The sequence below is a fragment of the Gymnogyps californianus genome, chromosome 10 (assembly GCF_018139145.2).
Source record: "Gymnogyps californianus isolate 813 chromosome 10, ASM1813914v2, whole genome shotgun sequence".
Classification (NCBI taxonomy): Eukaryota; Metazoa; Chordata; class Aves; order Accipitriformes; family Cathartidae; genus Gymnogyps; species Gymnogyps californianus.
Window position 1 is genome coordinate 23081067 of NC_059480.1, and position 15299 is coordinate 23096365.

Sequence of the window (15299 nt, forward strand, 5' to 3'; positions counted from 1 at the left end):
GAGGAGGTACTGGTATCAGTTTTGACTTTTGTCTGATTGTTCGGTTTTCAGATGGAATATTTACACCATCCTCGGTTTGGTTTGATCTTGGATGGGCTCACAGTGGAGGACTGACAAATTTTGTATTACAAAGGCAATCTATAAAGGAGATTTCAGTATGTTGTACAGAATATAAAGTTCCTCAGAAACTCTTGTAGTATATTGATTCCACAATACATGTTTCGTTAGAGAGCTTTGGGGTTGGGTTTTTTTTGCTTCTGTGACTACTCCTCTCACCCTGGCAGTACTGATAACAGGAATACTCCATAAAATAGGGACTGGTAATGAGAGGCACAGATTTATAGCACAGCACACAGATTAAGATGAAGTCGAATGGATGATATTTTCCTAAAACATTTGTTCCTGATCTAATGCTTCCGAAGCAAATTATTTACAATATGAGAAAGACCCCTAAGTTTGCACTGGGGGGAGGTAAAGCCTGTATCTGAAGTTGGGCCAATAAACAGGAATGACTTAGGTTTAGGAGTGCTGCAGGGAACATCGGTGGCTTCTGTGGGAGGGAAAGATTCATGTCAAGTTTATTTTTATAAAGCAGCATCCACCTAGAAATGAGCACAAAATAAATGCTATATCCTCTGAATTTGGTGGGCACTTGAAATCTCATTTTTGCAGAGAGCTCGTCTCCAAAAAAGGCCAAAACAGTGACAGATACGCAAACCCTGTCAGCCTTTGGGGAGCATAAAATTTAGGTTTGAACTCCTCTAACATTCTGCCCCACCTGGTCACCAAATCCCTTCCATGTACCTCTGGTTCCTGCAGAAAGGCTGGTTGTAGCCAAAGAAGGAATTTAAGCCTAGACATATACAGGGCTTAAGACAAACCCAATGGAAATGTGGGCTGAATCCCACCCCACCAGACCCCACGGTGAGGGCAAGCAGCCTGTTAAGTTCATCTGGAAAAGTCAATACTCACCAGATCCACGCTTTTCTGACAAATAGTGGTTTTCTGAATAGAAATAGGGATCATTTCTCATAACTTAGCATATCTGAGGTATATCTGGCTCTCAGCCAGTACTGTGTAACCAATAACATGCCCGAGATAGCAAATGTGTCCTGCACACTCATTACTATTACAGAATCCAGTGCTAACTCTGCATAGAGCAGCTAATATGCCAAAAATATCATACGTACATATTATTTGAATTATCCATTGCAGAGCACATTGCAGGAAGCCTAGCAAACATAGTTCTTCTTAGTTGACATCTGCATTCATATTTAGCAGTGAATTATATATTTTCAATATGTTTTCCAGCAAGTTATTTACACAAATCTCATTAACAATAAAGACAGGGGTTTTATATACAATTCCTGCTCTGCTGACTGAAATTGCATACCAAGATGTCAGTATGACTTTGAATAGAAGCTGGAAAGTTATGCAGCATGAAATCATATCATTGAGAGAAAATCCTCTCTCTTTTTATTCTCCATACTGAGTTTTTTTTTCTCTCCACTGAGACAAAACCGCCATTAACCGGTTCTTTGTTATGCTGGTTTCCTGCAGTATTTTTGATAGTGCCAAACAGTTGTAAGGACTGGATTACTATGCAATATACAAAAAGCAGTTTGTTTGCAGCCCTGTGTGAGGCTTGCTATCAGATTTTGAAAGTTATTTTCAGAAGTAGCCTTCCTTAGCAGACATTTTCTGGGATGCAGTTAGTGTTCAACTTGCCAGGTGCCTGATGTGCAATGCAGTGACGTTATCAGGCTGATTACTCGGATGGCTCTGAAGTGAAGGCATCTGGTTATGACTGTTGGCTAGTCAGAAGAAAAGGCACTAATTAAATATTTCTTGCCTTTTCAGGTTTGTCCCTCTGATTAGCCACTCTAAAAATCACACCAGGGAAAAACACCAAGTTATCTTTAAAATGGAGAGGCATGATTAAATATTCCTCTGCTAACAAAAAAAAAAAAAGAAAGAAAAAAAGAAAAAGCAAAGCAATCAGCTCCAGCAAGGCTAGCAGGTTATTGCTGTATTCAAATTAACTCTTAACCCTTTCAGTCTGGCAGAGGAAAGCATGAGTGATCTCATGGAAGTTGCCAAAGAATCTCATTGCCACACACTATTTGACCAAATTTACTTGTTTTCCCAAGCTAAATTTGCTATCAAATATGTATCTATATCCACACACGTAGATGGATATCTATTGGGCATCTTCTTAAATGCAAACCATATTCCTGAATTTCATATACATCAAACCTATAGTAGTGATTAGTAAACTGTTACCATTGCCAGTTTCTTACACCTGAACCTTTCACCTTGTTTTCAGTGAAAACAGTTCCAACGTGCCAATGTACAGATCACCAGAGCTCTAATTTTATTCTTCCAAATTACACACATGCTAACTAGGAAGCTACCTTAATGATCAGCGTTTCCACTGGTCTTTTACCAAAGCCATGGTGGGTTTGGGGCGATCTTTTCCTCTCTTTCTTATTAGCTAATGCCTGGGAGGTCTTTACTCATAAAATTTCCTTGCTTGCTACTGCCAAAATTAAAGCCTTAATATCACAACAAGATCTATGCTAAGTTCACAGTGTCACAGACTTGTTCTGTGACCTTTGACAAAGTATTTTATCACAACCACTTATATGACTGTGGTTTCAACAATATATTTATAGGGTCCTACACGTTGCAAAAGAAACCTCCTTTATCAGTGAAAGTATAACATAATTAGTGTCAGTTCACCACTAATACAAAAATTGCAGGTAATGTTTTCATTCCTTACATTTCATTTATATACTTGGTGAGTCTTTGAATGGGATAACTCTGCAGTCTTCTAAAGGATGCATGTACGTAAAACCTGCACGATGGCGTGCAGTTGTAACAAGGGCCCCTATGAAAATACAAATAGCCTTTGGCAGGATTTTTTTAATATTATTTCTGGAAAAATAGTCCTATTTACTGACAGGGATACTTTCAGGTAGACTAGGTCTGAAAGTAAAAAATATTGTTAGATTTGCTAGCTATGGTAAAGGACAAAATGGGATATTGCAGGTTTTTAACCCCAGATGGCTGTAAATCTTCAAATGTTTAAGTTGTTTGCTTCAATTTCATAGCCTCTATAACCTTTAAGATATTGGCAAGATTTCTGCAGACCAAAAGCTCACCAAATTTTAGGTAAGATGTACCCCCAAATTTCCCAGTTTGGAATTAAAATAAAATTCTGTAACATAGCTCTGGGAAAAGAAACCCTCAATGGTACAAAATGCAGCTGCTTCTCCAAGCCCACATCTATATTTGAATGTCCTTGTGACAAGACCTGAAGGTATTCAGAGGAGTGAGATGGAGCTGCTTTTACCTTTTACTTAAAGCACTCCAAAAACACCAACAGCCCTTTTGATCTTCAAAGGTAGTGTTATTGGACTGCAGACTACAGCAAGATAAAGAAAACTCGGTTCTGCTGGGTGAAACATGAAAATTGCAGACAAATCTGCTCCCTGCTGATTATGTCGGTGCATGGCACAGCCTTTCTTCTTCCCTTGCTCTCAGTCCAGCAGGGTTTCCCAAAGTTACAACAATCTGTAGCTACAGAGGCTCCTTTGGACCCCTAGGCAATTTTTGTTTTTCTCTTCCCCTTTGCAACTCAGATGTGAGTCTTTCTATAACTCTTCTCCACATCCCCACACGTGCTGCAAAATCCCAGCTCGTTGTCTCCTTCCTGCCTAACTCCTCCCCTGGGATCTTCCCCAAACGAGCTTTCTCGGGTGCTTTCTGGCGCTGTCCTTGCCTTGCCCCCCAAAAATGCTCAGTCAGACTCAATACTCAGTGGCAGACAGGACAATGCCAGGAAACAGTCCTCCTCCTGCTGCATAGCCAAGTCCTCTTATCAGAAAGGCCAGCAAAATACAGTAAAAGGTGATGAAACACACACAGAAGGTATCCTCTCCACCAGAGCTTGGAAAACAATGATGTGTTTTTCAGGCTGCGCTGAGATGGTTCACCCAACAGAAACCTTTTCCAATGGTGTCTATATTACTACCAAAAAAGTCCCTTATACCAGTGAGTACATTTAATCGTGCATCTCACTTATACCAGACACTAGGGCTATTTTGTATATTCATAACTTTTCTGCTTAGTACAGAAGGAGCCATTTCTGTAAAATTAAGTTGAAAGTTACTCTTGGTGCATGTTGCTGTTGTTTGTATGGAACTAGTGTGGAGGGGTCTAGCTCAAACGCATTGATCCACTGCAGAAATGCTACACAAAAATCAGGAGAGAGTTTGGGACATAAAAAGTATGCAGCCTAGGTAATCCCAAACACAGGCACATCCTTTTAAAATATTACTCTCATTTTGTGAGATTAAAGATTGAGTTATTATTCGTTTCTTTGAACTCTTACTCTGAGATGTCTCAGAGAAGACCTGGCAGAACCCAATCTTCACTGTATTTAAACATATTTTCTGAATCCTTATCTGTTCAGATATGGTTTACAGAGACTCATGTCTTCGTTTTTGTCAAAGATAACTGAGGGGTTACGCAGGTCTAAACATAACTCTTCATATCAGCAGTAGGACTTGAGGAAACTCTGAATTGCAGCACTTTATACTGAAGGGATCTCTAAATGATTCTTTTCTTCTCACAATCATTCAAGAACTTGAACGTCCAGGAAGTAGCCTCAAATCTCTCATTCCCATAAATTTAACAGAGGTCACAGCATGGCCAATTCAGCTGAAAAGTGTTATTACAGAAAAACTTGATGATACTTTTATGTTCACTGATGTGAACATAATTCTCTGGGTCTTTTAGCGACATATAGCATGTCTTATCCATAGAGACACTTCAGCAGATATATACGGTATCATGAGCAAAGTTAAAAGTGATGAATTCTCTGATTTATAACTTCTACTGATAACAAGATGATAGAAAATCTTAAATGTATGGGTGTTATTATATACACTGTGTAACTTCGCTCAGCAGAGAAGGGATGTGAAAGAAAAAAATATTTATCACACCTGAACTAGGGGGACACTTCCTTGAATGACCCTTGTTGCCTGTAAAGAATTGAACTGATCTCTAACCAATGCACAAAAATCTTAAAGATAGGGTTAGCTTTGTAGGTGTTAAGTGTGGATGTGCGTCTATAATCCTTCTTGCTTCTAAGGATCACAGGCAGGAAGAAAAATGCATATACAGAACAGGTTTTTTTCTTGACAGATTTAATCTTCTAGAGAGATCTCAAACTGCTGAGTTGACATTGTACCTCCTAAAGATCAACCACTGGATTTTAACTACGTAGACACAAGAAACTAATTATTATAACTAAACTCATTAGTGATGAGGAGCTAGACAAACAGGCCAGATCCTCCTCCTTCCATTTTAAAGCCTTGGTGACTGGCAAAACTGCACTCAAGTGAGAGTCCCTTGGTCACACCCCATTTAAAGCAGAGGCTGCGTTCATCCACGTTAGGCTGCAGTTGCATGAGTGCCGTAAAGGTCCTCAGCACTGGTCTCCATGTGATCCGAGAGTTTAAGCATACAGCCTAGATAAATATTAATTTGTTAATCTTTATTAGAAATCTACTTTTAAAGCTGATTCGCAGTGAAGTCACTTAGTCAGATGAAATCATTGCACACTAAACAATCCTGTTAGGGATGTTTATCCAAGCAAAGGACATTCAATTGCATTTTCATTAGTAGCACTATATGGTTATCGTCCTTAAAGACAAGGCTCTTAGACTTAATCTATTTGCTTACAGTTGAATTTTCTTAAGACCTAAAAGCTAATTTTTACTACTTTTTGGCATTACAAAATCAAGTTGCCTGTAGATTAATAAAAAAAAAAAGATTCAAGGACTGAAAGTGGTCCTGCCCAGTATCACAGCTCTGCCAGTGCGGAGGACTCTCTGAAATGTTAAGGAGCTGTGGGTTATCTAATTCTAATAATGCACATTATTAAATAGAATATTATTTAATGAGAAATTCACTGGCTGTGATGAATAGCAGGCAATTTATCTATCCGGAAAAGAGTATTTTTTTAAACAGAAAATATTATGTTTCTCTCTGCTAAATTCTATACGGTTCAAGAAGATGGGAAAGATGGTTGATCTCATCCTTTTAACTTTCTATAGCAGTCTTCTGGAAGGACAAGTCCTCCCATTAAATGAGGGGGAGAGTTTCTGGTTTCCTTGCCTTGTATCACTCTCTGCTGTCCTACCCGTGGGACAGAGGCAGCAGAGCCTAAGGCAGAGTTCACCACTGGCTTACTGAAATAAGTAAAGAGCTGTCTGACACTCCTCCTTCGACCTCCATCTCAAGACAGCCACAGATTTTGGGGGCCTGAAGTTGAGCCTTTATTTTTGAAAATGGGGGGAAAGGAGGAAAAATCGGGAATTCTTTCCTAACAGTGCTTTTTAGTTTTTAGCTTATTATCTGTTCTCTTGAGTACCCCTTCCAGGAAGATCACACTGCATTTTATATTATGTTCACATGTATTTGTACTGATTTTTGTAGTGCTAACTCTAACTAAAGTCAGGGTATATTTTACTTAGAAGTCAGTTTTCTCCATCTATCAGTTACAAAAAGTATTTCTACCTAACAAAAGGTGTATTATAACATTAGTAAATAACGTTTTTGTTTCTCGTACAGCTTTGCGGTAAAGGTGCTGCTATAGACAATCCCTTTGAGTCATCTCCAGAAGATATTTCCAGTATCGCCAGTTTTATTGAGTCAAAGCTTGTAACCTGCTACTTAAAACTGAGGAAACCTGATGAAGCTCTGAATCATTCACACAGGTAAAAATAAATATTGATTAGATACACTGCTAAGACTGAAATCAAAAATTAAACAAAGACTATGAATAAATCCTGTGCAGGAAGAATCAGTCTAGTAATGAGAAAAGAGGAATCAATAAAACACAACTTACACATGGCACTGATGTTTAGATTGGACTAATTCTCAAAGTTTGAGACATTAAGCCACAATAGCCATATATACATTTACTGCTTTGAGAATGCAGTAGGTAAGGATATTGCGGGTGAGTCACGTACATAGTTCAGGGCACCCTTAAGACTGAAGCGAGACAAATATAAACATGTTCAGCCTTATATGACAGTAATGATATTATGAGCTCTTGATCTTTTTCAAGCCAGATTAGGTCAGGGATGGCTTCAAATTATTTTCATTACATAATTCCTCATGGGCTCACTTGTGATCCACAACAAAGACCAGCACCACCAGCAACGCATAAAGAAGCCAGAAATAAAACTTGCACATGGTGGAGATGAAAATCCCATTAGTTTCAGGTGAGTTAGGATTTTGCTGGGTTTGTGCTGCCTTTAATTAGCATTCAGGCATAATGATAGTTTCTGTGAAGTGCGTGCATGTCCTGCCAGCAACAGTTCATTATTGAGGTCTCCATTCATTTCTTCCCTTGTATGAGATGTATTAAGATGGACACTGCAATTAGCGCAGGGTGAGGATTTTTTCATACAATCATCTCGAATGTAACTACAAAAGAGTAGTTACAATAAAAGAGGAGGCACATGGTTATGCCTAATGTACAGGAGACAGCGGTGAAGTATAACATGTTGGTATAGAAATGCGATGCTGTCATGGCAGCAGGTTCCTTTAGCTACACACAACGTCATGGGAAGTCTGAGAATCCTGACTTAATAACAAGGTCTTCGTCTCCCATCCCCACTCATCCCCACCCCTTTCCCAAACATTTTTAGTCTGTAAAGCTATGCCTACCTGGAGCCTATACACATTGCAGGGGTGCATCCTTCAGACTAGTTCCAAGTACCAGTCTGGGTTGACAGCCTGAATGGCCTTGAGTGGTTAGAGAACATTAGGTGCGCTCCCAGGGCACATCTAGCAGGGACACAACCTGTATTCCTTTCAGGTGGAGTATTCTGTTAGGCGAGCCAAAGCATAGGATGTGGGGAAGACTGTGAGATTCCTGTTAAAAAAAAAAAAAAAACAAAGCTCAAACCACCCAATAACGACAAAAAAAAAATCCAAAAAATGCACTCCTCATGCAAACTAAAACTCAACCACGTTTTTTCATGGCTTCTCAAAGACCATGTTAGAAAACAAAAAAATACATAAAGTTTGACTGGACTCCCAACTTTTGGAAAAATGGTGATGATCACTCTTATTCTAACTGTGATTTCCAAGAACACTAAAATAAGGAAGCTATTTGGACAGTATAAATGTAACTAGAACAGGAAATACTTTTCTTTACCTTCTTTAAATTATCTTGATTTCAAAATAGTAAGATGTGTTTGATCCCAGTGCTACAGAAACTAAAGCCTATTCAGACATGCTTTGGCTTCTATTGTCTTAAAACAGAAACCCATGACCTACAGAGAAAATAAATGCAGTCAGATTGAGATCACTGGAAAACTGAAGGAGGGAAAAATTCTTCACTTTTCTTTCTTATACGTAATTATAACCGTTTGTTCTTAACTCCTTTAGTTACATAGCATAAAGAAAAGTGGCAATCAGTAATGCCTATTTTCAATAAAATTCATTTAACAGCTTGCAGAATGGGAATAAATCTACTGACCATAGTTGTCACATTGTAAAATGCAGGAACTGATACAATAGTATACCAGTAAAAAATATTCTGAGACATAATTAACATAAAGACAAAACTTGAAATACAATCAATAGCTATATTTTTCAAAAAGAAAAAATAAATTACTCTGAGCTCTCCTACTGAAAATAGCTTACTGACATCAGTTAACCAGTGCATATAGAATTTTTATTCCCATTGAGTTTTTATGTCATCACCACATTGTAATGGTTTGCTGGTAATCCTTTGGCATTAATCATGAATCCAAATTAAAATATTCGTTTCTGCATTTATTTGCATTTACTGAACTATTCTTTCTTTAATTTCATGTAAATTTCACAGCTCCTGCATTCATTTCTGAAGCCTTATTACCCAAAAATCAGCTTTAATATTCTCACACGTAGTTGCATCAAGTATATAGAAGTGGGTTTTGCTAGGAAAAAATCTTACAAAATATCACAACTAGAGAAACAGAGAAAAATCGCAGCAGCTCGGTTTTAAAGTGTTCAAGAACAGGCATCTGCAGGGGAATAGCTTTCCCATTCTTAAGGAAAGGGAGTACAATTTATATCATCAGCTTTAGATCCTGTATGAGAAGCCAAGTCTGGGTCCTCCTGAAAAGTGGAAATTGTATTCTCTGGTTTCTTAATATCAAAATCTAAGGCTGCCTTTAGCATCACTGGCACAATTGAGGACACTGGCTGGGTTCTGATCATTTGTCAGCCTGATACAAAAGATTTACCCTTTACGATCAAACACTATTAAAACCACTTCTCATCCGTCACTGCTCTGAACAAACGTGCCATGGATTGACCTCACCAAGCAACATCTGCAGTAACCTACTTGACCACCACTTTTCATCATAAGATAGCCATCAAAATAATTCCTAACTTGCAGTCTGAAGCTATAAAATGAATCACACAATATTTACATGCCCCGTGGTCCTTTTGGCCCAGGCATTATGGCATACCAGGGTTTAATGATCTTAATAACCCCATATGGCTTGCTGAGAAATTAGATTTTCCCTTTGGTTGCAGAAGGCAATTTTCAATTATAGCAGATGGCAAAACAGTGAAGGTCTGAGAAGTCAAGAACTGACTAAGAAACCTCAGATTAATACTTAGGCCTTATGTTGCTCAGCCTAATAATGTCAGTGGTTGAATTTTTGCCCCAAAAGAAAACAGTCTTGAAGCAGAGCACAGCATTTCAGCAGAGCGGTCCCCCAATTATGCCTGCTCTTCAGAGGGTCAGGCCCAACAGAGAAATCCATAAAGCTGCAGTCGCATGTGGAAAAACAACCCACAGTGCATCACATACACAGCTCAGCAACTGTTAAGATTCAATTTTGTTTGAAATTGGAGAGAGCGATGCTGAACTCCATGACAATTGAAGATGGAGGATCCTTCAAAACATGATATACGTGACTTTCGATAAGACTCTACATCCCCTTACAGTTTCTTAGTTTATTTTGCTTTTTTCCTCCAAGAAGGCTAAAATAAATCTGCATTGACACCATGTGACTTGCTGTTTGCACATGGGAAAATAACACAGAACCTTTCTATTAGAAATATGCTTTTTGCCACCGCACTTACACTTTCTCAGCGACTATGGTCCTCATGGCACACAAGATTTGAAGAATGACAGACACGTGGCTTGATCCAGTTGCCTAAACGTAGACTGCTATTCGTAGAGATCCTGCACATGGATCAAGCACTAGAAAATGTGAAAGAGGTTAACTTCACCTACCCAGCAGCAAGTGACAAAAAGCATTTTGTTTCATTTCTGCCTACTTTTGATCAGTCCCTGCCCAGCTGTAGTATGGCTGCTGGTGCCATAGGACTCCTCTGGAAATAAGCTCCTCAGCAGGGGAACAAGGCTGCCTGCCATAGGTGAAAAGTCACACCTCTTCCCAATGGATTGCTGTCATGCCATAGGAAGCCCACGGCTGGTGGTGGGAGGTGCGTTGGGAAGTGCCGTCTGGAAGGATGTTTGCGACCTGCCTCCTCCCAGAGCATCCCTGAGCTTCGCTACCTGCCCTCCTTCCCTCGATCTGGAAATTGTGGACATAAGGGCTGAGGGGAGGAAGAGGAATCAAACATTGTGGCATGTTTCTTCAACGTTATCTCTAAGTAATGCCTGAAAAATACGTTCATGATAATGAGGACTGCTGTAGGGAGCTATTCAAAATCTTTGGGGGTTAGTAAAGATTTTCCTGTGTCCTTGCAGACTCTGCTCCGCAGCATGACCCACTGCCAATTCTCTCCCGCCCTCCCAGAAAGGCAATGCATAGAGAATGTAATAAATCTGTAAAGCTTTTTCTGCTATGCCTTTTTATGCGTTCAGCGGAAGGCAGGGCTCTCTAATGCCTCTTGCACAATTCATAGGGAGACACATGAAGTAGAAAATAGCACCTCTGTTAAGTAGTACACGATTGCTTTAGTGATGACTTAACAGAGGGAATCTCTTATGGAGGCACAGTAGGGGAAAAATCTAAACCAGCTGAAGCCTCACAGATTTCATTCTAAATCCTCTGCATTTTTCCCAGTGACTTTTCAAACACTTACAAAAGGTTTAAAATAATTATTAATGATCAAGCTTTATGCAATATCTGTCAGAAAAAAAAGGCATCTCAGAACTTGGTCAGTGCATTATAGACAGGATAAGTCAGGACTCTCTAATCCAGATTAATTCAGAATTTCCAGACTAAAAATTCAATATTCAGCTGCTTCTTCATTCCCTACCTTCCTTATTTTGCACCTTTAAAATAGCACTATATTAAAGTAAGTTGAAGAATGGAATTCTAGTGAAATATTAAATAATCAAAAATAAATAATGCAATGATGCTATGATACAGTGCAGTCAGTGGGCATTAAAATGGAGAGAGAATAGAAGAGCTCAAGAAGAGCATAGATTTTTAGGCAGAAGTAGAAAAATGAGAAACATAATGGCTGATGCTGCTAATCTGTGGGAAGTCTGTAGTGTAATATATACTTTGCTCTAAACTAGTCTCCTAATCTCTTTACCTCCTCAGAAAAGGGAAGAAAAAGAAAGAGAAGAATTAGCAGCACCTAATTACTTCAGCAATTGTGTTAGGCATATTGCAATATACATAATAGATGAGATATTATTAATACAAAGCTATTCCATTGAGATGCTCTGGATAATATAAACCAGAAGTACTCTTAAAAAATAATTCCTTCTTATGCAGCATTTCAAATATTTCTATGTACTTCAACTTTTTATTACTTTTTAAATGAGAAGCGTTTTCTCTGGATTCTGTTTCTCAACTCTGAATCATGTATTTCCAGGTTGGTATATCAGTGACATAGTTCCTATTTTATGGGCTGAGACTTCCTCCATTGAGGTCAAAGGCTATATTCCCCTTGACTTTGATGATGTTATATTACAAAAACATTTATCTACACAACGTGCGGTAGGATCCTAGTAAGGAAAGACATATTTGGAGAAAAAAAAAATGCCCTGGAAGAAATACAGTTCCTCACAGAAGGAAAAGTCTAGCAACATTGAACTGTTTTATAAGAGTGCAGACACCTGACAGCAGTCCTAATGGCATCAGAAAATTTGGTGGTCAAGAAAGCGGTACTTATATAGCTGAAAAGTGAATGGGCAGTACATTATGCAAACAAGACAGGGAATGCAGAGTATCTCCACTTGTGTTAAGATGTTTTGGGAGCTTTGAAACAAGATCTTTCTAAATATCTTTTTGTTCTGGACCAGAGAACATTCTCCTTTTTACCACCTTCACAGCTGAGGAATTGAGACCTGTATAGCACATTTATCTTATGCTTGCAATTCAAAGCAAATTGCTGCTGCAAAACCATTTAGCATGGCAGTTATATTTCACTTTACTGACAGAGAAAAGGCGTTGTGTGAAACCTTTTTTGGGAATCCACACTTCCTCCCTTCCTGTCTGTTTAGATATGAAAACTTCATGAGATGGTTTCTTCTGTGCACTGAAGGTCCTCGCCCATGGATGCCAAAACTGCATTTATTTCTGATTGGTTGTACAAAAAAAATCCAACTGCACAAAGCCAAGCCAGGTGTCCTCCTTCAGTGTAAGAGGATTTGGTCCTATTCCTTGATTCACCTAAGTTTGGCGGAAGCTTTTCCGTCTTTGTTTGCAGCTGTTTGTTTGGTTTAGTGATGATGACGACTATATTAGAAGGGATTCCTAATGATTTATCAGTTTACCAAAGAGACCCATGCTGGACTCTGCCAGATTTGCCTTGATAAGCAGTATTCGGTATGGCGACGCTGGTAGCTACATCTACCGAGTGGTCCTGGCCTCTTTGTCCTCCAGCTTTTTTTCTCTATAACACAGACGTTACCTAATTTTGTGTGTCACTTCTTTAAAAAGAGTATCCAGGGCAGGGAGGGAAGGGTTCTTCTTCCTTCAGGGACCAGAGCACTCACAGAGGGGAAAAAGGTCCCCAAGCACAGAGCAGGGTGGGCACAGTCACAGCCAGGCATTTGGTGGCAACAGAAAGAAAACTCCCCATGGACCGATGGGTCTGAACCTGTCCAGCCACCAAGAGACTGAAACCAAGCTTGGGAGAAAGGCCCTACCTCCCTCACATGTCCCTTCAGGTGGCTCTCCTCACCACAGACACCCTCCTTCTCCCCTTAATTATTAATGCCCACTAGCACTGAAACCACCGCACTCTTGTCCTCTGGGAGAAAGTGCTTCTGCACGCCTTGTTGCAACAGGGAGGTTTTTTCCCTCTTCAGGATGTCAGCTTTGGTAAACTCCCACATAGAGCAAGGAAGCCCACAAGCTTTTGTGTATCCAAGACACATCCCTCTTGGTTCCCTACAACAGCACTGGGAGAAGTGGTTTAGAATACAAAGTTGGCTGCCAGCAAACGTACCACCATGAGGTCCTCAAACAAGACTTAAATAAAATCATAACACAGCTGCAAATACAAATTGCAGGAAAATATGATGAGGTTGATTCCTGGCTACCATAGGGTTCAGGAATTTGAGTTTCAGGAATTTGACTGCCTCTAGTAGAGCTGAACTCTTAAACCGGCCCTTGGGATCACAGAATGGAGCATGGCAGACTCCAACAGATGTAAGACTAGTACTACACTGCAGATAATAAGCTACCTGCCATACAGATGAAACAAGGAAAAAGAAGAAAGTTGAGATTCAATGTAATTATACAGGATTTGTCAGGTTCTTCTGTAAGTATATTGGGGCTCGACCATCAGCTGTACCGATTGACAGTATTCACTGAAGATAAAAGCATTGTATTAGTCTACAGCAACTGAACACATGGTTCCGCTGAATACTAGTTGACACATTACTTGCACTGACATTGTATTTAATGTTGTGGTGAAGAACGCCTCAGCGACTGCATTTGTACAGTCACTCAGTACCAGCGACACACGGACGTGCCAGCACAGCACCCTGCCATACTGACCCGTGCTAGCTTTACATCTCTCTGCATAGGGGCACATATTGCTGAATTTTTACTTCTGATAAATCATCTAATTCCTCTCTAATAGTCAATTATAATTGACTATTAAAATGCATTTGTACAGAAGACCACACTGTATCACAGGAAAGCATGGACAACTAAGAAAAAGAAAAAGCTTCTGCCACTAATTAAAGTAGCAACTGCAAGCACCACTACGAACAAGCTAGCTTTTACTCACAGTACTAGCAAGAAAAATGAATTTATCATCTGCTTTAGTGGTGAAGTGTATTTTTTCACTTGTTTCATCTATAGAATCATCTCATTGACTTTTGCTTGGCCTATAAAGGCCAAACACGAATGATGTGGTGGATAGTAGCAGAGGCACTTTTTCATGTCAGTCAGATTAGAGTTAAATCCCTGTTGCATTTGGGAAGGAATTTGCTAGAGAATGTGCACCTTAGAGAAAAGGCAACGTGATTTCTAGCAGCCAGTTTTGATGTAGCAATCCGAGTTTCTTGCCACACCTATTTTCTTAACACCAGGCAGTAAGATTGAAAGAAAAACTTGGAGAGAAAACCACAGACTAACATGTGCATCTTTGATTCGTGTACTCCAATTGCTATGATGGGGAGAGAGTTGATGCCTTCTTCCCCCCTCCTCACAGTTTGAAAAAAGATAATAGGACAAACACTGTATTATTTTTAAGAGAAGATGTCAAGATGAAAAAATGAAAATGTCAAAAAAGAGGCTGATATACGGCATTACTTAAGGACTGTTTTGTTGAGAAAAACTGACCAAATGATTTACGAAAGGCTTTTAACAGGGCAGTCTTTGGATTACAGTGAAGATGAAAAATAAATGAAAATCTATTTCAAGTTTACTTTAGCCTAGTCATTTGACAGATGAGGGCAAAACCTGGCAAGAACACAAGTTTTAATCTTCAGATGTAGTGACTTTATTTGCAGTTTTGCGGATTAGAAGTTTTCTCTGTGCAAAATAAGAGCTATCCATTTTCAGACTTTTCCTGTTGAAACTACTTTTTCTACCTGAAGCTCCCATGAGAGGCACATGAGTAAAAAGACCAAAGGACCAATGCTTCTGCTCACAGCACAAATCACCACATACAGAGATTGTCCCGACTGTGTTGCAGCCGGCGTGTCCACCACCTTCCTCCCTTCCTAACTCTTGTTTCAAGCCTCCCTCTTGAAACACATCCGTCCTAATTAATTACTGGATTAACCAGCCTAGTATCAAGACTGCTCATGGCTGGAGGTGGATCTTGGAGCA

At 39.5% G+C, this 15299-nt stretch overlaps 1 protein-coding gene across 1 annotated transcript in view; it reads left to right on the top strand.

Moving 5' to 3' along the window:
- The window catches only part of SPATA16 (spermatogenesis associated 16), a 98055-nt gene that overhangs the window by 25575 nt on the left and 57181 nt on the right, over positions 1 to 15299 (top strand). Inside the window, 1 exon segment of the mRNA XM_050902674.1 lies at positions 6643 to 6788. Coding sequence (XP_050758631.1) covers positions 6643 to 6788 — 146 coding nt within the window.